Source organism: Fusarium falciforme, chromosome 5, assembly GCF_026873545.1.
Source record: "Fusarium falciforme chromosome 5, complete sequence".
Lineage (NCBI taxonomy): Eukaryota > Fungi > Ascomycota > Sordariomycetes > Hypocreales > Nectriaceae > Fusarium > Fusarium falciforme.
Window position 1 is genome coordinate 3,913,324 of NC_070548.1, and position 22,829 is coordinate 3,936,152.

Consider the following 22,829-nt stretch of genomic DNA (forward strand, 5'->3'; position numbering starts at 1 on the left):
TAATCTGTGTAGAGGAGAAGAATTAAAGTCTGAGAGAGCTCCATGGACGCAAGGTGGGTTTGTAATGCAATTGAGACGGACGCTTTTGGTTGATGGAGCCCGTTTCCGCTCCGATGCGCGGGGGACAGGGATGACTTACACGACGGCGTGGATGGCGCGATTTCACGTGACCGATAAGAAAAAGATGGTGTTTAATCGATAAGATGAGCACGTGTTGGACTCGAGTGTATCGTATCTGACGTGACGTCAGCCCCTCCTCCGTCACAGGCTCCCTCTCAACTTGTTAATGAAAGCTGTTGCCTCGATGCACATGCATGTAAGCACTGAAAATGCAACGCGTCGCCTTGATTCAACGTGGGTAAAGTAGCATTTTTCTGAATTCCTACTCTGTTTCTTCAACATTAGCACCTTGTTCTCCTGCGCAAGCGCAAAACTCTCCAAATATACATGCTCCTCTACATCGGGCTCTTTATCATCACCTACTTCATCATGGCTCACATCACCTCCCAAGATGCCATCCAGAGCATAACCGACGCCGTGAACAACGTATTCCTTGGCGGCAATGACGATTCGGAAGGGACACGCGGCAATGAGGCCTTTGATCTCAGCCCCATCGACGTGGTCGTTACACGCATCATGCTCACAAAGGGCAAGAAGCTGCCGCCCAGTGTCGTCGATGTCATCTTTGACTTTGCAGAGTACTGGGCGCATTCGAGCAATGAGATCGACTATATGCTTCAGCATCAGTCTCCCTTGCGAGTGAATGGTGCAAGTGCTAGCGAGGACAGGTTTTTGGTGAGTGGACAGGGACATACCTGAGCTTACGCTGACCATGGATAGCTTCGCTCGTTCCCTGTAGGTCTCACAGGAATCGAAGGCAAGGAGGATCTCGCAGAGGTGTTGGCCTACGATACAAATGAGGCCAAGCCGAGACCTCTAGGAAAAGAGCACGACCCTTCGTACTTTGCCAAGCTCGCCGACTATCCCACCCCGAAGCTACTGCATCCCGTGCGCAAAGTGGTCTTTTCGATACGCAGTAAAGATCAAGGTTGGGGTGGTGAGAGGGAAGATCACCATACATACCATGGGTCTTGGACTTGGTTTGAGGCTGGACTGGAGAGATTCGACGCGGAGCAGACTTGTAAGTTGCGACAAGCATGTAAATCCTCTTTACTAACAAATCTAGGCGATCCATTGTGTACCTACGATGTTCGATTCAAATCATCATCCTCCAAAGAGTCACCACTACCAATCTGCGGACTACGCCCTCTCTACCCCTCCATCGTGCCCGAGGAAGAAAACGACGAGAGCAAGTTCAAGTACTCGCATCCCCTGTTCCGCCAGGATAAATGGACCATCAAGGGCAACCTGACGGCGCATCGGCAATGGCAAGACCACGTTGTGACTTGGTCGTGGACGGACGACATCCAGCCCGACACGGAGGCGGCTGAGAAGCTCGCCCTCGACGAGGGCAGAGGCAAGGAGACGGGCGACGGGTGGTTCGTCAGGGATCTGAAGCTGGGAGATGTCATTACTGTCTGGGCAAAGGCGAGGTTTGGGGGGTGGGCGAATCATGTTCAGAGGGTTCGCATTGATGTTTACTGGGCGGTTTAGCTTGGACGGATGAGGGTTTGAAGTATTAGCACTGCTCTGAATTATGATTAGCATCTCCATCGATTCACCTAGACATTCACTCGCGTTTCTGGTCAGGCATGTTGGGCGTTGTTTAAGTGGATGGTAAATATGCATGTCTCTCCTTACGTCATGAACTCCCAAACCCTCTCTCCACAACATCTGTCGGCCTCAACTTTGTTCACTGCCTTTGATACTGTAGTAGATTCTTGTCGGAGGAGAGATATCGAGAAATGAGATTGATCGCAGGCGCATTCAGAAACTCGAGACCTACATCTTCACCGTCTCGCCTCATCAGCCGCAATCGAGCGATATTTTCGCTGTTTTCATTCTTCCTCCACACCATGTCGACTACGGTCAAGTCTCATAATATTCCGCTCACTTTGCCTGAGGGGCTTTCGCAGGAGCAGCTCAACTCATTCAGGCCTTTCAACGTAAATAACCTCAATTTTCACTCTTCCAGTGTTATGGCTAATGTGTCTAGAACTGGATTGATACCTTGACAAACTCACTGCGTCTCCAATCCGACGCGTCTCATCCCTTCCACAAAGATCCCTATGCCCTGCGCTCCATCACCATCCAATCCTACGACCTATTCGGCCCAAGAGTAGGCTTCATCAAGCTCACAGCCACAGTCTCCAACGGCGCCGGCGAGACGTTACCAGCCGCCGCGCTGCTTCGCGGTCCTAGCGTCGCTATGCTCTTCATGCTCGTCCCAGATGATGTACCGCCAGAGTCGGATGAGCGGTATGTCGTTCTTACGGTTCAGCCTCGTGTTCCGGCTGGGAGTCTCGGGTTTGTAGAGTTGCCCGCGGGAATGGTGGATGATATGGGGAGTTTCAAGGGTGCTGCTGCGCAAGAGATACAAGAAGAGCTCGGCGTAACCATACACGAGGATGAACTAACCTCCCTAAGCGACCTGGCAATTCCCAACAGCGACAACACCGAAGGCCTCGCGAATGCCATGTTTCCCAGCCCGGGAGGTTGCGATGAGCACATCACCATTTTCAGCCACGAGCGCAGGATTCCCCGTGAGCAGCTGAAAGAATGGAGCGGACGCCTCACAGGATTGAGGTCTCACGGTGAAAAGATCACGCTCAAGGTTGTGCCTATGAGGGATGCTTGGAGGGAGGGTGCTCGTGATGCAAAGTGTCTGGCGGCGCTTGCTCTCTGGCAGGGACTTCGCCAGGAGAAGAAGGTGTAATATTTTGTCTATCATTTCTTTTCTAGTGTCATAACATTTCTGATTTATAGCTTGAATCGATGAGCTAGGAGGACTCCCTCGGCCAGAGTTCCCACGCGGGCGTCAATGGCGTAGCCCTCTGCCTCGAGTTTCTTGCACTCGTCCCATAGATCAGCCAACTTGACGGTAAACACCTCGATAAACTCGTTCTCCTCAAGTTCGGGCTTGAGATTCTGGTTTTCGGGAAGCGACATGTCGATGCTCACGTGGACCATGCGAAGGTTGGTGTTGCAAAAGCCAGGATCGTTGAACATCATGGGCGACGTCTCCGTGACCTCTCCCACATAGCCCGTTTCCTCTCTGAGCTCACGCACGGCGCATTGCTCGACTGTTTCAGCCTCATCGATGAGGCCTGCAGGGACCTCGATCGCGACCATGTCGATGGGAGGACGGTACTGCTTCTGGAGGATGATCTCTTTGCCGGTAGGCTTATCGAGAATGGCGACGATGCCGACGCCGTCAATGTCTGCGTCCTTGGGACGGGTGCGGCGCTCAGCGGATTCCCATGTTCTAGTGACGTCCTTTGGGTCTGTGTATGTGATTCTTGAGAGGTCAGCGAGTTCGGAGATGTGTGAGATGAGGCCGTACTTGGAGAGCTTGATCCAGCGGGCCTCTTCCTCTGGCTGAGCTGAGTTAGTATACTGAGACAGAACTCAGAGATTGTATAATCTTACCAGAGGCCCTGTTGAGACAACTTTAGAACCAGAAACAGACATTGTTTTGTGTGTGTTTGTCTCTTTCAGTGCGAGAACCCGTCATGATAAACACACCGAAAAACTGGCCCCGCCGAACTTCGGTGAGGGGCCCGGTCACACAAGGCTACCCTGAAACTCGCACTTGGCCCATGTCTCGGTCAGTTTGTCTACCGCGTGAAAGATGATTGGATATGACGGTGAAGATCAAGAGCGAGTACGCATTGGTTTGGAAGAATGATTGGACTTGATTGAGGGTTGAACAACTGGCGGTGTAAATGAGGCACTCAATGAGGTTGTGGTACGTGGCAATTGAGGTGCCGAGACAAGAGACAACTCGGCGACATATAGAACTCGATCTTATCTGATATCCCCCTAAACACGGACAGGCTTTCCAACTTCGCTGCCTGAATCAACACTGCAAACCCTCTTGCAAGTAGCCTTATCCGCCTGACCGTGCAGAATTTCAATCCACTGAATCTGCTGATAAGCCACGCCGCCCTCAGCCATAGTACCGGTCCAGTCACCACCATCGCTCCAAGCATTAAAGCTGAACTGCGCCGGATCGCGTGGAACCTGGAAAGAGTTCACCCAAGTCTGCTTGCCATTAACCTTCCAGACCGTTTCCTTCGGTGTCCAGTCCATTCGGTGCGCGGCCCAGTCTGTCCACTTGACGCCGTCGGGCATCGTGACGGCCTTGCTGGCTCCCACGACCTCCTCGCCTTCCTCCGTGTAGGAAGGTTGGTTCGTGTAGTGGATGAGACCCTTGGGGTCTGAAGTCAGGACTTCAATGTCGGCTTCTTGCACGTCGGCTAGCTTTTCGCCGCCGAGGTATGTGAACATGGCTGTACAGGCACCGGGAGAACCCTTGGTGCGAGCGTACATCCGCATAGAAGCGTAGTGATACTTGTTGATGGACTCAAACTCTGCCGCAGACTGGAATCCCTTGTGACGAGCAGTTCGCATCGTCATGAAGGTGTCGCTGGCAGGCGAGCTGTCGGTATTCTTCTCAATATAAATATTGTTATAAGAGTTCTGCATCGGAAACTCTGAGTTTCCATTCTCCCAGTTCTGCAGACCCCAAGTCTGACCAAATTCAGACTCCCAGTTGAAGAACGAGCTAGAAAAGTCTGCGTCGGCGTTTCCCTGCTGGGTCTGGATCAAAGCTGGGACCTTTGCGTACTGGGACAGAGAGCGAAAGTCCCAGAACATGTGGCCGGCGTAATATCTGTTGTCGGCTACGTAGCAGTCGCATTGGGAGTCATCGACTGTGGCTGCCCTGGCGCCGTTGCAGCTTGCGAGGGCGATGGGCAGAGCCGTGAGGATGGAGGCGAGGAAGGACTTGGGAGAAGACATGATGGATGATTTGCTTGGGGGTCTATGGCTAGAGTGAGGGCATCATGGTCGGACTGTCGGTCTTATATGCTATCGTCAAAGCATACCTCGTCGTCCTTTCTAATTAGCCTCAATCCTTCATGTTTCCACCCTCAATTAGAAACATGGACAAGGCTTGTCAGCCATGATCGACAAAACGGTCAACATACGGAGTACGGAGTACATCATGCAAGACTCCCGCCCACGGACCAGCACTAGAGATGAACACCCACAGCAAAGGGGCACACGGGGAGCTCAGAAAGCCCTGTGATAGGACGGCTCGGACACATAAACGTCGGTGTTCGGGGATCGGATCATGAGATGGGCAGGGGGTGAGCGGGAGGGCCCATTACCGTCCGAAACGCTGGCTTGAAGCTGAAGCTAGACAGGGATTTAGTTCATGTTTCTGCCTGTTTTCGAAGGATTCGTGAGAAACTAGAAGGTGGCATTGCTTCTCAAAAGTATCGTGCCATAAGCAGTCCCACATCGACAGGAGAGTCCTTGGTGAGGTATTAGTTTCTGCCCCCAGGTCAAGGGTATGATTGGAAGATTTGTGTTGAACTCCGTCGGATACTTAAAGAAGGTGGTATTCGCCGTCCGGTGGGATCGACGCTTGCTGACACGAGACGAATGAAGTTCCAAATAAAGGACTCTTTTAAGGCTGAGCTCAGGCTATTGATTCGCCTATACTGTGGAGGATTGTGACAGAGGCTTTGACTTGCTCAACTTAAGACGGAAGGAATCCTTCCATTGTTGTCGCGAATCATCAGTCAGCCTTGTAGGGCACTGGGTTCGTATTTTTATGCCAAGAGGCTGTTTAGGGCTTCATGGTAGTATTTGAGACTCACCATGGCCTCATGACTTGGCTTTGAGGATGAGATATTGCCGGACGTTCTGTACGGAGTCCCACGGAGTGCGGAAGCTGATAGAGTTGATGATCCTGGAGGAAAGGGAAGAATGTACATTATTAATCCGCAGCGGCACTTATTGACGAACTCGGATGTCTAAGTTCATCCGCTAATGGAGGATTGGCCGAAGAATATGACATCCACTTGAACGAGAGAGACTGGGACTGGGTCCTCTTTCTATATGCCTTACTCGAGACATTGAGGGTGGCAAAAGAAGAGGCACGGATGTCGCTTGGCCTTGGGTCACAGTTCTCATGAGCGAGAAGACTTGAGCACATCTCTGAACGGTTTTTTGGACCTTATACATGCTCTAGGAAGCTTGGTTATATACTTGAACACTTTGCTACGGTAACTCAGGTAACTGGGAAGTACATAAAAACATTCTCTGCTTAGATGGAGTCGACAGAGCGTTTTCTCCAACGCCTCGTCAAAGGAAGTGCACTGTCTTTACGCATGGTAGATCGCCTCGAAGGAGACTTCACGACCAACTCTCACTCCCTAGTCTGGTCAAACCTAGGATTTTCAAAGGAATTCTTGGTGGGAGTGATCAAGGTGGCTAGACTTCACAGATGGCTCGGGCGATTGCCGTGATCTTGGCCGCGGTCTTCAGTCGGTCAAAGTCTTTCGTGTCTCGCTCAGTGCGAATTATGGAGATCTGATGGTAGGCTACATAGTTTTGGAACCTCTCATGCCACTCGTGGTTACATGAGTACCAGAAGTGCCTTTGGACTTACATGTGCAAGCAGCCAAGTCTCTATCAGGCCAAGGCAGCGAAGGCAGCACCACCTTTATATACCAACAGACAACAAATTATCCGAAAATACTAATGAGAAGAAGAAATTGACGCCAAATTTCTTTCTGCTCGTACTTAAAAGCTATTGGCAACTCAACGTCCCGTGCTAGGACAGTGTCTTGAGCGTGCAAAGAGGCCATCAACACTACTGCAAGGCACGGGTCCAAACGGCGAACAACCTGACGAGGTGGTTAGGACCAGTAGCGCCATGGCGTAGTTAAAAGCCAATCAGGCTACAAAAGCCCATCTCAATCTGTCTCTCGAGCGCCTGGGTTCAGTTGTTGCTGGGGAGGGGTGGCGGCACCGTTCACTTGGGCACCACGCTTTGATCTCGACCAGTGATGAGGCCGCTCGGCCAAGACTGCATAAGACAAGGGAGACCCAGCCCTACAAGTGCTGTGCTAATATGAAAATGAAGACGAACCACAGATAGAGATAGACCCGTTCTCCCGACCTGGAACTTGGCGCCAAGTCGAACCTCAACGATGGATTTCTGTCTATTCCCTGTCTACGGAGTAGTATCGGAACAACCCAGGTGAATAGACCAACTCATGGAAGTAGCTAGAGCGGAATAATTTGAGGCCACGCCACTGCCATTTGAGCACGAGATGCCAACCTGTCTCCTTCAGGTGAGTCGAGCTACCGGCAAATTGTTTGTCGCCCAGATCTGTGTTGAGGCACCATTTAGAAAGACTCGGCTGAGCCAAAATAATTTCAGTAAGATTAACGTCTAGGTAGCAGAAACCTCAGGGTTACGTATAATTGCCGTGCACCTATAATGGTGCTTCAATTCTTAGCGCGCCTAAACGTCAGGTTGTGTACGTTCTCGGCGTGGGTTAAAAATGCAGTGAATGAGCCACCGCCATGAACCGTGACTATACTAATAATAGCTGTTGACTTGCCAATTTAAAAAGTTTGCATTTCAGGCCAACATGTCCAATCGTTCTCCCTTTTGGCAGCCCTCAGCTGTGGGATCCATATGACGTGTATATTGAGTGTGGTGAGCTACAATCACAGCCATGCCAGCTTGTGGTGGCCGAAGGAAGCCGGCATGGTAAACGGCCAGCCCATCCAACATCTAATGGTTCAGTTAGTGGAATCTTTTGAAGAATCGCTAGATCACGAGATGCCGACCTTCATTAACTGGGGTACTCAGTGGATTGCTCGTCGCTTGTGAGATGGCATTCTGAAAGACTTGATCGAGAAGTGACAGTTTCGTACAGTTGACGGATCGTAAAGCCTAGCTATGCTGTAATCTAAAAACACCTTGAAAGTAGGTGGTATCTTAATTCTTCGCGTGTCTGAATGCTATGGATATTTGGGCAGCTTCTCGATGTGGGTTAAAAATGCAGTGAATCGGAAGACAGGCCACCATCCACTTCAAGCCAGCTTCAACCCAGCAGTCATAGGGTGGGTAGTCGAGCATCTTCTCGACATGGGTGAAAAATGCAGTGAAACGACGCAGGTGGGATGTTGTGTGGGTTGGGGGGCTCTCTACATATCTACGTAGTACGTTCTTGATGAGGGTTAAAAACGCAGTGAAGGGATTTCCACCTTTATTACACGTGACATTGGAGTTTGTAAAATAGCTCTTGAAAGATACCTCATGAGGCTATCACGGTGTGATCTGTGGTGGCTGCGAGCCTATTGACTTGTTCTTATGTTATTGACGCTTGTCCTTAATCTTTAGTTGTAGCTTGCGTTATGGCTGTGTTATTTACAATTTATCTCTTAGAGACTTATAGCTGATTAGAGAGTCTTGGAGGACGGTACCGTGCTCGCCTCGTAGATCCTAAGGGTGGCTTGAGGACACCGACAAAGTCAAGTGCCAGCCATTCCAAAAGGGAGCCGAAGGTCCAGTCAGCGGACTCTCTGGAAAATATATTTTCGACGATGGCTAAAAATGCAGTGAATGATGCAAAAGGGATGGTTTGTCTAGGTACTTACGTTCCCGACGTGGATTAAAAATGCAGTGAAGGGGCGGCTCTAACACTGCCACGAATACCAACTGCAACTTTTCATTCGCCAACTTGGGAAGGCCATATGTTAGGCCAAATCCAGTGACTTTACAGATTGCCAGCCCCCAGATGCGGGATGCGACTTGAGCGTTGAATGGTGAATTGCAAGCACATGGGTGCCTAGTGATGGTGGTTGAAGGGAGCCGGCCACGCCAGTCGAGAAATAAATGAGACGCCAGAGCTCCTCAAAGGATCACCTGAGCCTTCTCAATCATATTGAAGAAAATTAATATAAAATAAAATAAAACTAATAAAGATATATTATAATAAAAGTACTATCTTAGAGCGCTTTTATTTATCATTCGTATACTCCATTCATTATCTTTAGAAGGTAATAAGCTAACATTCTTGCACTGGTGTCTCGGTTGTTCCTTGACCTGGGTGCCGGCATGATCAAAGGCCAGCTCATCCAATATCTTAAGGTTTTGTTTGTGGACTTTTTGGAGAATCGCTTGAGCACGAGATGCTAATCCTCATCAATTGGGTTACCAGGAGGTCAACGAATTGCTCGTCGCATGTGAGACGGCATTCTAAGCTTGACCGAGCAATAACAATGCCGTGTGGTTAAAGGATCGTAAAGCCTATGCGGCAGCGTAAAAATGTCTTGCAGTTATGTCTAGGACTGGTGTTTTAATTCTTGACATCCATACCTCAATGACATCCACATGGATGTCATTGAGGTTCTGCGCGTGGGTTAAAAATGCAGTGAAGCATCCTGTTATTGGATCGCAACTGTTGAGCATGGTCAATTGCAAGCACACGTCTACCCGGCGGAGGCGACCGAAGAACGCCGGCGAGGTCAAGTCCCGGGATCGGACCGAGTGGAGATGGTTTCATTCCGGCAAGCTTTAAAGACCTTCCCGTTGTGAGTTGGTTGATGATGAAGCAATCTCTCAAAAAAGAGTCCATCAAGACAGGCAGTCATCGCGTCGTCATCCTCAATGCGGTCAGCAATTCGCGACAACATCTCAACCATCTTGGGTCGTAAAACAAAGGACCTTTCCAATCAGAGCAGGCCAACACTATGACTCTATCAAAGGAAGGTAACTTGCATGGAGTAATCGTCAGCTTGTCGTGATGGAATGCGTCGTCCTGATTGCGCGTTTATTCTCTTTTGAGACAATGCCAGCCACACCCCAGTCGGTTTCCACCAACCAATGAGGCCTAGCAAAAGTTCCTCGATAACGACGACGACGCGCTCATCCTACGCTTCTCGTGTCGTCATGATTTATTTAATACCAAGGCTGAAACCAACATCTAATGCTTTGATATCCACTTCTCACGACTCTCAACCTCCACCGCTCGCCCTCAGCCATGTCTTCACGAGCTGAGCAATCAAGGGACGACGACCTCTCGGCTGACGCTGATGTCGAGAGCAACAGCGGATATGACAATGACGTAGCTCCGTCAGAAGGATCGCCGCTCCTCTCCAACGACTTGCCCCGCGACCTCGTTCCCTCCAAAGGGTTTCAGCGACGCGTCTTGCTCATGTGTCTTGTGTCGCTGTTTATTGTCGAAGTGAGCGAGTTCATCACAGATCCACCGCAGCAAAAGATTATAGAGGACATTATATGTCGGGGATATTATCCGGACCATGTTTTGCAGATAAAGGATCAACGTTGCAAGGATAATCATGTTCAGAAGACGTTGGCGATGGTTCGGGGGTGGCATCTGGCCTTTGGGATGGCAGTTCGTGAGTTAAAACGCCACACTTATGGAACAATACTAACAAGAAATAGCCATTCTGTCACAGTTCCCATTTGGAATCATAGCCGATAAATATGGAAGACGGCCGGTTTTGTTCCTATCACTCTTTGGTGACTTGCTCCAGACAGCATGGGTCATGATGGTTTGTGAGTGCATCCTACTTGCAAGTTATCAAGTACCGCCTCTCACACTTCCTAGTATATTTCCCAGATGTCTTTTCCATCTGGGCTATTATCCCCGGAAGCCTCTTCTTCCTCATCGGAGGCGGAGGTCCAATGGCCGGTGCCATGGTTTGGACCATTGTAGCCGACGTCGTGCCCACCGCTGAACGAACTGGCGTCTTCTTTCGCCTCTTCGCTGCCAGCTTGCTCTTCAACGTTATGGTTAACCCCATCTCGGCTTGGCTGCTCAATTATGACCCATGGCTGTCCATGTGGATAGGTCTTGGCTTCCTCATTGCAGGTACCCTATCGGTTCTGCTCATCCCAGAAACTCTACGGTTCAGACAAAAGGCTGATAATCGTCGACGACATGGTCCCGGACACGAAGATGATGCTGAACCTGAAGAACATGGACATGGGGTCTCTTTGAGCAAGCACAGCGTCTTGAAACAAGCCTGGTTTACGGTTAAGAACGACATGCAGCATGTGCGGCGATTCATCTTTGCGTCCAAGACCGTCATAATGCTTATACTCACAGTCGCAACCTATCTGCCGATTAGGGTTGCGTATAACGGCATCTTGCTACAGTACATGACCAAGCGGTTCAATTGGGAGTGGTCTACCGTGAGTGTTCCATCAAGTCAGATCCGATAGTCAATACTCACCGTTATCTAGGCTACATATATCTCCACAGTGGGCGTCCTCTCGACTGTGATATGCCTGCTTGTTGTTCTCCCCATCGCATCAAAGCTGCTTAATGGGACCTCTCGCTTTAGATCACGTCCCGTGAACAGAGATCTCATTCTGGCACGCATCTCACTGTTATTCGTGTCTTTCGGAGGGCTACTCATGGCCTTTGCAGGAGGTCCATGGCTCTTCATCATATCTCTCGTCATTACAAGCTTCGGCCATGGATTCAACGCTCTCTGCAGGGCCGTTCTCAATGCCGTGGTGGAACCGCACACGATCGCAACACTGAACACCACCATTACTCTCATTGAGATGATCATGGGACTTGTGGCTGCTCCGGCTACGAGTTGGCTGTTTAGCCGTGGCATGGACTTGGGTGGCGCTTGGATGGGGCTGCCGTTCTTGGCCGTAACAGGGCTGTCGGTTGGAGTCTGTGTGATGATGTTTACCGTGAGAGTGCCTCATGGCGTGGCTCAAGCCCACAGTGACTGAGAGTCTAAATGTTTGAATATGGGGAGCTTGGTAATACATAAAGAGAGATTAGATATACGGAAAGATAGGATATACGTATTAATTAAATCTTTTATAGTTTTCAATTCCTGGTTGAAGATCAATTCTCGTGGTGTTGGCCATGGCGCACGTTAGCGCCTTATCGATAAGCCTCCACATCCACCCCGCGGCTGCCTGCTCCACCTCAGCTCCAGACAACCAACATCCATCATTCAACCCCGATACACCAATCTCCTCTGCGCCGCATCAGCGTAAACAGCCTGCTTACAGACCTATTCGCCTGTCTAATTAATCCGAACACCTTCGAATTGCTCCCGGACTCCTTGAACTACCGTCACCATGTCCGATGACGAGGATTTTATGCAAGAGTCGGACGAGGAGCAGCACGTTTACCCAGCCGCGCAAGCCCGGTGCTTGACTGACCGCATCCAGGTACGATTTTGAGTACGAGGAAGACGACGATGACGATTCCGGCGATGTCGATATCGAGAACAAGTACTACAACGCCAAGCAGCTCAAGCTGTCAGACCCTGAGGACGCCGTCACCGAGTTTCTGGGGATCCCACCATTAGAAGAGGAAAAGGGAGAATGGGGCTTCAAAGGTTTGAAGCAGGCCATAAAGCTGGAGTTTAAGCTAGGACAATACGACAAGGTGCGCTATTCCGCCATCTCGGACTCGGGCGCATACTGACTGCCACAGGCTGCTGAGCACTATGCCGAGCTCCTCACATACGTCAAGTCGGCTGTCACCCGAAACTACTCGGAAAAGTCCATCAACAACATGCTTGACTACATCGAAAAGGGCTCCGACGGCCCCGAGGCTGTCCGAAGCATGGAGCAGTTCTACTCGCTCACCCTCCAGAGCTTCCAGAGCACCAACAATGAGCGGCTATGGCTCAAGACCAACATCAAGCTAGCGAAGCTGCTTCTCGACCGAAAGGAATACTCCGCCGTGGCTAAGAAACTCCGAGAACTCCACAAGACCTGTCAACGAGAAGATGGAACCGACGACCCCAGCAAAGGCACATACTCGCTCGAGATTTATGCACTGGAGATTCAGATGTTTGCCGAGACCAAGAACAACAAGCAGCTCAAGGCGCTGTATCAGCGGGCTCTCAAGGTCAAGTCGGCGGTTCCCCATCCTCGAATCATGGGTATCATTCGAGAGTGCGGTGGAAAGATGCACATGAGCGAGGAGAACTGGAAGGAAGCTCAGAGCGACTTTTTCGAATCGTTCCGAAACTACGACGAGGCGGGCTCGCTCCAGAGAATCCAGGTTCTGAAGTACTTGCTCTTGACAACCATGCTTATGAAGTCCAACATCAATCCGTTCGACTCGCAAGAGACCAAGCCCTACAAGACGGACCCTCGGATCTCGGCCATGACGGAGCTGGTTGACGCTTACCAACGGGACGATGTTCACACATACGAAAAGGTCTTGCAGCGTAACCAAGACATCCTAGACGACTCATTCATCGCTGAGAACATTGATGAGGTCACACGCAACATGCGGACAAAGGGTGTGGTCAAGCTGATTGCCCCCTACACACGTATGAAGCTCGCGTGGATCGCAAAGCAGCTCAAGATCTCGGAGCCCGAGGTTCAGGACATTCTGGGATTCCTCATCATCGATGGCAAGATCAATGGAAGGGTGAACCAGGAAAAGGGGCTCCTCGAAATCACCTCTGATGCCGACTCGGAGCGCATCAAGGCTCTGCAAGGGCTCACATCGTCGATTGGTGACCTCTTTGGGGCCATTTTCCGGGACGGCGATGGGTTCCGTAACATCGAGCAATCAGCAGGTGAGGATCAGGGGGTGGATATCTCAGGTATCCAGATAGGAAAGGGGGCCGGCAGAGGTGGTGGCCAACACCGGAAGAAGGGTAAGGGACCTGGTATTCCGGCATGGGCCTGAGGGAAGCACAGGGATAGACAAACAACAGATCTACTGCGCCACCGTCGACGTGACCCCGGCGGTACCTGCGATAGCCAGGAAACGTTTGATCTACCTATTTCGTGTCTGTTTGCAGAATACCCGTTCTGGCCCGGCTTGACTGGATCGAGAAGCAGGATCGTGGGTTGTATCCTGCGGGTGCATCCGTGTTGGGGATGCGTCGATGGCATCTCGCATGGTACGAGACACTGGCAACGGTGCTATGTGCTCATTCGTGGCCGCCACCGGCTACCAGCATGGTTGGGCAGCCAGTGGTTGGCGAGCAACATGACGGTAGCAGAAGACGAAGAAGCTGGGCTTGTGTGCAGAGGGACCTGGGCCGAAGTGACGCCGTATTCGGACTTGATCCCATGTCGTGTGTAGTGTAGCGAGACGAGTCTAGAGTAACGTATCTAGCATTTCAAAGAGACATAGACTTGAACGTGCTGGGGTCCATGCTCGGTCACGGCGATGACAACTCGCCACTTGAACTGTTGCAGATGTTGAATACTACGCTGTCTTGTCTACCCCTGCTCCTCGCGAGCCTCCTGGCTGCGGCGTTTGCACCACCTCATCCATCCCTCCCAAACCCATTCTGACTGGTAACTACCGGCTGAAAGATGCCAAGCCCCCGCGGCATCATCGCGTTACACAAGACGGGACTTGGGGCTGCGAGGGAGACACACACACAAGAGAGATTCCCGGTTTGCGGGCCCCCGGCTTGGGCTCTTCTGATCGTCAGCAAGGGCGGCGGGATCAAGATTTGTTTGCTTCTGGTGACGAATCGGGACGTGGTGGAAGGACATCTCGTGCAGCCCGGAGGCTTGCTGTAGATAGATCGAGACCGACGAGACACGGGACAGAGAGGAGCTAGAGGTGCAACAAACATGAACTCATGGAGCATGTCTGGGTTTTAGGCCCGGCGGTTTGTCCATGATTGCGCTTTGACAGGGACGGCTGAGGGTGATGCAGCATCCATCACAGAGGAGGAGTAAGCCGAAGGGATCTAGGGCGCGTGCCCGGGTATGATGTGTCGCGGGTAGCCGTCGGGAGCGGCTTGAGATGAAAGACGGCTGTGCCTGGATGGAAAGTTTGTTTGTCCATGTACCTCGAGGTGAAGACATGTTGCGAGATGCGTTGGAGTTGCGTTAGTCAAAAACTGGCGGCTTACAAGTCCAACCAACACATCTCTGTCTAGCCAACACATCTAAATGGATGACAGCACAACACGAACACGTTAAGATACGAGAGTGATCAAGTCCAACACAGAATACCACGTCAAGATGGAGAGACGTCAGAACTCAACTCACACAAGAGGGAAACGCCGAAGCCTCTGGGGGAGGACAGATGCGGCGGGGTCTTAACAAAAGGTACACCGAGAAAAGGTGAAGAGGCGCGCAGTCTTTGTGCAACATCAGGCGGGGAGAGTGAGAAAAAGTTGACATGTCATTTTTTCTGCGCAGCAAGCATAATGTGTTTGATAGTGTATCTGCAATGATGGTGTTGCTTGACAGCATACAGCAGCGCCTTGCTGGGGTCCCACCCAAAGGATTCATGAGTAGAGATCCTGCGGGGAGGGGATAGGAAAAAGATGCCTCGGTATGAGGGGAAACTGGTAGGCCTCCTTGGATGAAGGGACCCGTCTGGATGGGCATTTGTCTCATGCGTCAGATATTAACTGACCACGCTACGTCGGACCGTTGTAAACTCCACTTTGTCCTTGTCACGATTGTGAGAGATGGATGATTGATGATGCACGATACCGGTCTCTTTCCCCTCTGCGATGCATGTAAAGCGGGCTGTCATGTGTCTTTGTATCTGCAGCAAAGGTTGCAGGAATCTCTCCCCGTCAGCCCTTGTTTTTTTATGCTGCTGCTTCATGCGGGCGGGCGAGAGATGAGAAAAGAAGAAGAGGCAAGAAAGATTGTAGTTGATATGTTTGCTCTGATACGGCACCTTTTGATACGGCAGTAGCTTTCATGCAGAAGGTATCTCTGCCCTTTTCCACCCCTGGACGAACCAGAGATGCTTCGAGGGTGAGACAGAAGGCACGCGGTGGTGAAGATCAAGGAGGGGTGTGCGTGTGGTGTGTGAGCTCACCTGCAGACGGGGCAACCCATGTCTCAGCAGCGCGTGTCGTCGCAAGAGAGAGAGAGAGAGAGAAAGAACCAATCAAGGAGACTTTGTATCTGGGCACTTGCTTTCTTGTTCACGGTGCGCATTGATCAAGCAAGGCTCTTGACATGCCATTTCTGATGCACCTTTGTTTTAGTGCGTGGACTGTCATCATGGTCTTGTTTTTTGATGAGACTGTGTCTTTTTTGTGAATAGCCGGGATATCCTTCTGAAAAGGCTTCAAACAAACCGGAGGGACCTGCGGGAAGGGTTCTAAACTTTCTTTTTCTCTCCTTTTTTTTGTTCTCTTTTCTCCCCCAAATATCACGACACCCCCATGGAAATCCAGTGGAGAGGCGGTGGAGTCATCACCGAGTTTCGGGACTCTTTCGTTATCGACGCCCGTTAAAAAGAAGCGGCGGAGCCTCTCCCACGCTGAGGAAAAGAAAAGAAAAAAAAAATGATTTTCAAGATGGGGACGGGAAATTTTATTCACTAGCTTGGGGGATCGACGTGTGCCACGAGGTGGGAGGCCATGGGGGGGTCGGGAGCGGATCAGACTAGGTACGGATACAAGATGGCTAAAACTTTGGATAAAGTGAGCTGAGGATGAGCGAGTGTGACGAGATGGGGACCAAGTGGAGTGAGCTTTTGATGCTTCTTCTGTCTCTGCCCCCTTTTTTGATCAAGATGGGGGTCACCTTTTGTCTTTACTGTATTTGCGTAAGAATGAGAGAAAATGAGAATGGTTTGTATGGCGTCGCTTGACACATACTCCTCGCACATACGGGCAGGCTCGGATCTTTCCCGTCAGAAAAAAAGAGGGTACGAATACGGCTGCTACCATGTTTTCTCCTCAAAAACTCTTCCTCTGCGGAGCCTTTGACTTGTTATTGTTTATTACTATTATTCCCACTGCCGCGGCTCGGCGTCGTTTGACAGCTGGTTCCATCATGGTCCGTCGTCCACACAAGAGTCGTCACGGCTATCCATCCATCGACACTAGACACCCTGCTGCGTGTGTGTGCGTGCCCCTCAAGATCCGCCCACACTTCATCACTCGATGGACCCTAACCCAGGACCAAGCGCTTTTTGTCTTTCTCTGTCTCTTTGCTTAGTAGAGTCACATTTTGAGAAATCACATGGATTTGCCCGCTGCCCACGTTGCTCCGTGAGCGCATCGGATCGCGGCCCTCCAATAACCGAGCGCCTGGGTTGGGGTGTGTGTGGTGTCACTGTGCTTCTCGCTCTCCTGCACCCATGCCTGCCTCTCTTTTTTGCCAATCAGTTGGGACCAAGCCCAACCAATACCCAACCGCTCTGGGGTTGCAGAAACTGGACCGGGAGTGCCCCTGGAGAGACAGACAGCCAGAGGGACAAGGTCCTTTGGAGCTGCAGCGGAGGTTGATGAGAGGGGGACGTGCTCACCACCATCACCGCTTGACGGATGCATCTCGACGGCACCTGGACCTTGGACACAGCAATCATCATCTCATCATACAAACTTTGTTGATACAGGATGCCCCCTCCAGTGTCCCGTGATTTGTCCACTCACGATACCTTCAATGAACAGGGGTGTATCCATTTGCGCTGCCGAGTCGATTCAACAAAAAAAAGGTCCATGGTCACCGCAAAATGCATTACTCGGGCGACTATGTCCGTTGAAGAAAGCGCTAGTGTAGACGCAAGAGAAAAAGTCAAAGACGCCTCACTTTGACAGGTGTACACCTTGTAACAAACTTTCGAAACTTGTCTGCTGTCAAGACGAGACCCGGCAGACAATCCCGTCTGACGGACACGGGAAGCTTTAGGGAGAGCCCCGTTCGACGGGCCGTCTTCCGCTTTTTGTTTTTTTTCTTTGCCTCTCAGGTTTCATCTCGATTGGACGGATACACAGTACCCGAAATCTTTGTCTTGCTCCGCCGCCGCCGTTTTATCTTTTTTCTGTTTGACAGCCCAGAGCTCGAGCCATCCCATTTCACGTCACCAACATCCCGTCGTCTCGTATCATCCCCCTTCAAACTGCCTACGCATGATCCCATGGGGGCAGGCAGCTTTTAATTAATTTGGCCTTGGCTTACCTTCTGTGTCGGGTAAGGTAAGGTAAAAGTACCTATGGTATGGGATGTATGTAACGCGGCGGAGGAGGTTAGCAGGTACTTTATCTCTTTTCCCCACACGCGACTTGTCACACCCGACAAACGGACGGCACGACGCCGCAACAGAGGAGAATCTTGAAGGCCTGGTTAATTCCTGAGGCGGATAGATACAGCATTCTATCTCAGGTTTGACGTTTTGCCAAGTGCCGTCCCCCTATCTATATCTCTTGTGTCTTATAGTTTGCTTCTCCTCCTCTTCTTTTACTCTTTTACTCTTCACCCTTGTTGCACCGTCTGCCGACTCGACCGCCTTCCATCAAACAGATCACGGCAAGATCATCGTCATCTTTTGGTTCCCAAGCACTGCCCTGCCCTGTCCTGCCTGCACCTGCAACTGCACCTTGCACAATCCACTTCTTGGCCGTCCTGCGAATTGATTCCCCCTCTTGTCGCTGGCGCGAGCGGAACCAGCGCTACACCTGTCAAGTCAGTCAACCTAGGAGCAAATCACTCGCACATGCGCATGCGACGCATCTTTCACCCATCCAATCCATCCATCCATCCATCCATCCATCGCCCGCAACCTGTGCGTGCCTCGCGCCCTGTTGGATCCTCGTCGATCGAATCGAAAATCGTGTCGCAGCGGCAGGGCCATCCCATCGTCAGCGGGAGATCGTCATCGCTCACCCTCGGTCCCCCCCTTCATGGTCCCCAAGGCCTGCAATCCTCCACCAATCCCCGTTGCCGACGGCACTTTTGACTGGACCTCGTGCTCTTGGCTCCCGGGTGCTCATCTCGAGTGGATCCCCGACGCAACCCTTGGCTAAACTGTGCCTCTCTCACCCTTGGCCTTGGGCTGCTTGCTGCTTGCTGTTGTGCGTGCCCAGCTTGTTGTGTCTGTCGGAGGTGAAGCCCATCGTCCACTCACAGGCCCTGCTTTGTACATTGGGGCGTGCATCCTGTGCCCAGTTGCTGCGTTGTTGGAAGAGAAAAAGAGGGCTCCCCTTCTTGTACCACCAAGAGTCGGTCGCCCTGATCGGTCGCCTTCAAACTTCTTGCTCCCCTCCTCCAAGCCTCTTCCCTCTTAGCTTCTTTCTTGTGCTACCCACCATCTTCCGTCTCTCATTCCCGCAATTAACCATCTCCGTCGGCCGTGCTAGCCGCCGCCTCTTTCTTTCTTCACCCATTGCAGCCAGCCCAGCGAGAGCTTGCTTGGAGCTCCCGGAGCTTGTTGACAAGTCCAACTTGCGTCGCATTGGCATAAACTCCCGGGGATTTTCTCCTAGCGCCTGGCCTTTTCTTTCTTTTTCTCTTCAGGTGGTGCATCGTCCGTCAAAAACGTCCGAGCACACACGTTCACCTTCTCCCTCATCAATCTCCACAGCCTCACCCGTCCATCGTCGCCGGGTGTGCTTTTCCAATCTTTTGCCGCAATCCCCGCCGCGCGCCTCTTTGCCCGCAACCAATACGCGGGTCCATCGCCGCAAGGGCCGAGGGCTTTATCTGCTGGTGGGTGCTGGAGACTTGCTGGGGTGCTCTCCCGCTAGCTCCCACGCTCCCAAGAGCTCCCACGCCTCCATCTGACTCCTAGCTTGGCTCTCCCATCACTAGGACCACCCGCTAGACCATCGCACCCGCTGTCCACCCGCTGTCCGCCTCCTCCATCCTCTGTCCTAAAATCCCTAGCCCCTGTGCTTACCCCTGCCTCAATCCCTGCAGTGACCCCCCGGCGCCCCATCGAGGGGAGCATCTGAGCCCGGCCAGCACCCGAGGACGTCGGTGTCCGTCCACTGATCCACAGGTCGTGACAGGGCGCGACAGGGCACCAGAGTACCAGGCCAGGGCCTTTGGACAGGGCATTGCCAGCGCTCGACAGGTGGCCCGTCCGCCGTCTTCTGCCACGCTCAGCACCTAAAACCACGCCTATTCCTCCTTCCCCAACGCCCGCTTCCAGTTCCATTGAGGTTTCCAGCGCCTTGCGCACTTTCCGCGAATCTTCCTCCATCCAGTCTTTTTGGTTGCTCCTTCCCTGGAGTCTTGGATCTCCCTCCACCTTACCCTCTTTCCTCTCTCCTCCTCCTCCTCCCCCTTCACGAGGCATGTTCCAGCCTCAACCCACACCCTTCGCCTCCTCCTGCTTCGCGTCCTATGGCCTAGCTCCCGAACTGGACTTCGCCTTTCCCGTGTCAGCCGGAGGCGGAGGCCCTGGACTTCTCTACGCTTCACCACCGCCGGTGCAGCAGCAGCAGCACCAACAGCCACAGCCTCAGTCGCATCTGATTCACCAGATCCCCCGACAGCAACTCTCGTCCTCGACATCTCCCCCAGCTTCCTCGCCCTTTTCCTCGCAAGCTTCTATCTCGAACCCCTCTCCCCCGCCGAACCCCGCGACCCGAGACAGTCGTTCGCTGCGACACTATCAGCACCAGCAGCGCCGGCTTCAACACCGGCATCAGCAGCACCAACAGCCGCCGCATCCGCAACAACAACCCTACTCTGCCCCGCCCGCAGTCGTCGTTCCCAAGATGGAGGATCAAGGCCAGCACGACATGGCCGCTCAGCAGGCTGCTGCTAAGGATTACCAGCCTGTTCTTGAGGCGAGTCGCATTCGATGGAGCTCCATCGCAGCTCCGTCGCATCATTATCGCTAACCTCCGGTTTCGCAGGGGCTTAAGGTTGGCAACAAAATCTCGAGCGACATTATTACCCACGAATACGCCAAAGCCGATCCGGTCTATGTCGACAAGACAATTGTGTGTTCCACGAAACCTTCCTAGTCGCCCTCGAGACTGACCTCAAATGATGCCGCAGACCCTTCCCCAGACATACTCCCACTTTCGACCTATCCAAGGAGATGGTAACTGTGGCTGGCGAGGTAAGTCAAAATCGCTCCCGTTTCCCGTCCCGCGGCTCCCAAACATGTCCGGCACGAGCGCATTCCTCTCACCTCCGCTTCTTCAGCAGCCACCCCTTGCCCTGCCTGCCGCTGTTTGTGTCTCAGCAACAAGTGACATGTCGGATTTTGGCTAACCGTCTCACTTCGCCTTCAGCACTTGGATTCAGCTACTTTGAGAAGCTAGTCGACTCAGGCGATCAGGCCAAGATTGAGGGCGAAGCCGCCCGACTTTTGAGTATGGGTCATATGTTGTCGACTGTTGGGGGTTACTCTTACTTTGAGGACTGGGCCGATGAGTTGATTGGGCTTCTGCGCCAAGTCGCTCAGAGCATCAACGACCCCACGATGGCACACATGTTGGTGCAAGAGAAGTGGAACGACCCCAGCTCCGCCAATGGCATGATCTACTACCTTCGGCTTCTCGCCGCTACCTACCTCAAGGGCAATGCCGCGACATACGAGGCCTTTGTAAATGATGGCATCGGCATTCCAGCCTATTGCGCTCAGTTCGTCGAAATTCCGGACCACGAGATCGAGCATCTTGGCATCATCGCCCTCGTCAACACCCTCCTCAAGCCCGCCGGCCAAGTCCTTGAGATAGCGTACCTCGATCGCAGCCCGGGCACCCAGGTCAACCGATATCGTTTCCCCGACGAGGCCAACGGCCAAGATCCCGCCACCCTCGGTCCCATCATCTACCTACTCTTCCGACCTAACCACTATGACATCCTGTACCGAGATCCGCCAGTTCCTGTTGGGCCTATCACGATGCAAGTTAACCGCGTGAGTGGTTTCACGCACAACACCGACATCACAGCGACTCAAACAGATCTCGGCCAATTTGCTACGCTCAACTTTGATTCACTGGCTATGATCCCGGGTCTCAACTCAGGCCCTGCATTTGGAGGACTTGGATCATTGGCGCCGCCTCCCCCAGCCAGTACGGTGGCTGAGTCTTTCTCACCGGTGCAGCAGAGCCCGTGGATGCCATCGTTCCCTGAAACACTGCCAGTCTCGACTCCGCAAGCCGCGCCGCCGCCCCCTCCTACCATCATGGCGTCTCCTCAACCTCCGACGCCTCCCGCCTCCTTGTCTGGCAGTTCAGCTATGGGTCCCAGTCCCCCAATGGTCGCAACATCAGGACTAGGCCCACAGAGCTCCCTAATGCCGCCGCCGAGTTCTGGTTACCACATACGATTCAGCCCGGTTCAACTTGAGTATGAGGAGAGCAAGAACAACTTCCCTGAACCGACATTCCAGGTGACAACGAATACTTTCAAGAATAGTGTATGGAATCGAGCGCACTATGGAAACCCTGATTTTCACCCAGAAGAATGGAGTCCTGATGACGAACATACCGACGGCAGAGTTGGAGGAAAACGCAAGAAGAAGGACTCTGCCTAGCACTAGGGAGGAAGGGTTGAAGCACAAGACCACCAAGCATGGGAGCGCCAGACGCGCCAATTCACCAAAACTCGACGCTACGCATGAAGACGACTTATGACGATGTGCTTATGAGAACAAATGGATGGGCCACAGCCAAGAGGCCTTTGAGCCAGAGCTACAGATACTGGGAAAGCAGACGAGGATGGGAAGGCAGTTTCGTTATAACCCCAGGAGTTTGGAGAGGTTGGGTGAAATGGGTCATTCGCGGGACGATTGGGCAGGCTAGCGATGCTTATCGAAAATCTTATTTTTCTTTCTGCATTGGTCAGCAGACCGGGCAAGATTGGAGGCAGCGAGTTCCTTTTGTATGCATGCTCATCGTGTTGAGGGAGAGAATGAAGTGGGATGGGTGCTCATCTTTGATGGAGTTAGGGATTCTTATGGGATACCACGCAAAGTCATGATGGATACGCAAGCAAGAGGAGGAATGTCTTGGATGAGTTTGATTGAATTGGATATTACCGGGAGGCATGGGTTTGGTCTGCATTGGTTTGTTTATGGGCTGGGCGGTGATCGTGGGCCTTTTCTGGGCCGGGTTTCAACACGCAAGACAAAAGGGCATTCATTCAAAGGGACTTTTCAGTCTCTGGCAACGGTTATGGACTTTGATCC

At 52.1% G+C, this 22,829-nt stretch overlaps 6 protein-coding genes across 6 annotated transcripts; 4 read left to right on the forward strand and 2 right to left on the reverse strand.

Annotated features, from left to right (window-relative positions):
* Positions 1-489: 489 nt before the first annotated feature.
* NCS54_00745700 (Hypothetical protein) lies at positions 490-1,614 on the forward strand (the record flags this gene model as incomplete). The annotated part of the gene is made up of 3 exons (XM_053152885.1): positions 490-795; positions 841-1,141; positions 1,187-1,614. The coding sequence occupies 3 exons, from the start codon at positions 490-492 to the stop codon at positions 1,612-1,614; spliced, it is 1,035 nt and encodes a 344-aa protein (XP_053008860.1).
* A 251-nt stretch (positions 1,615-1,865) lies between these two features.
* On the forward strand, positions 1,866-2,836 carry NCS54_00745800 (Nudix hydrolase domain-containing protein; the record flags this gene model as incomplete). The annotated part of the gene is made up of 2 exons (XM_053152886.1): positions 1,866-2,066; positions 2,117-2,836. The coding sequence occupies 2 exons, from the start codon at positions 1,866-1,868 to the stop codon at positions 2,834-2,836; spliced, it is 921 nt and encodes a 306-aa protein (XP_053008861.1).
* Positions 2,837-2,880: 44 nt separating this feature from the next.
* On the reverse strand, positions 2,881-3,591 carry NCS54_00745900 (Nudix hydrolase domain-containing protein; the record flags this gene model as incomplete). Its single annotated transcript, XM_053152887.1, has 2 exons — positions 2,881-3,498; positions 3,550-3,591. 2 exons carry the CDS (start codon positions 3,589-3,591, stop codon positions 2,881-2,883), a joined length of 660 nt encoding a protein of 219 aa, XP_053008862.1.
* A 351-nt stretch (positions 3,592-3,942) lies between these two features.
* NCS54_00746000 (GH16 domain-containing protein) lies at positions 3,943-4,923 on the reverse strand (the record flags this gene model as incomplete). Its single annotated transcript, XM_053152888.1, has 1 exon — positions 3,943-4,923. One exon carries the CDS (start codon positions 4,921-4,923, stop codon positions 3,943-3,945), a length of 981 nt encoding a protein of 326 aa, XP_053008863.1.
* Positions 4,924-9,974: 5,051 nt separating this feature from the next.
* On the forward strand, positions 9,975-13,643 carry NCS54_00746100 (COP9 signalosome complex subunit 2; the record flags this gene model as incomplete). The annotated part of the gene is made up of 6 exons (XM_053152889.1): positions 9,975-10,353; positions 10,400-10,513; positions 10,566-11,152; positions 11,204-11,637; positions 12,161-12,380; positions 12,429-13,643. 6 exons carry the CDS (start codon positions 9,975-9,977, stop codon positions 13,641-13,643), a joined length of 2,949 nt encoding a protein of 982 aa, XP_053008864.1.
* A 6,331-nt stretch (positions 13,644-19,974) lies between these two features.
* On the forward strand, positions 19,975-22,175 carry NCS54_00746200 (Ubiquitinyl hydrolase 1; the record flags this gene model as incomplete). Its single annotated transcript, XM_053152890.1, has 4 exons — positions 19,975-20,472; positions 20,542-20,628; positions 20,687-20,750; positions 20,926-22,175. The coding sequence occupies 4 exons, from the start codon at positions 19,975-19,977 to the stop codon at positions 22,173-22,175; spliced, it is 1,899 nt and encodes a 632-aa protein (XP_053008865.1).
* Positions 22,176-22,829: the final 654 nt, after the last annotated feature.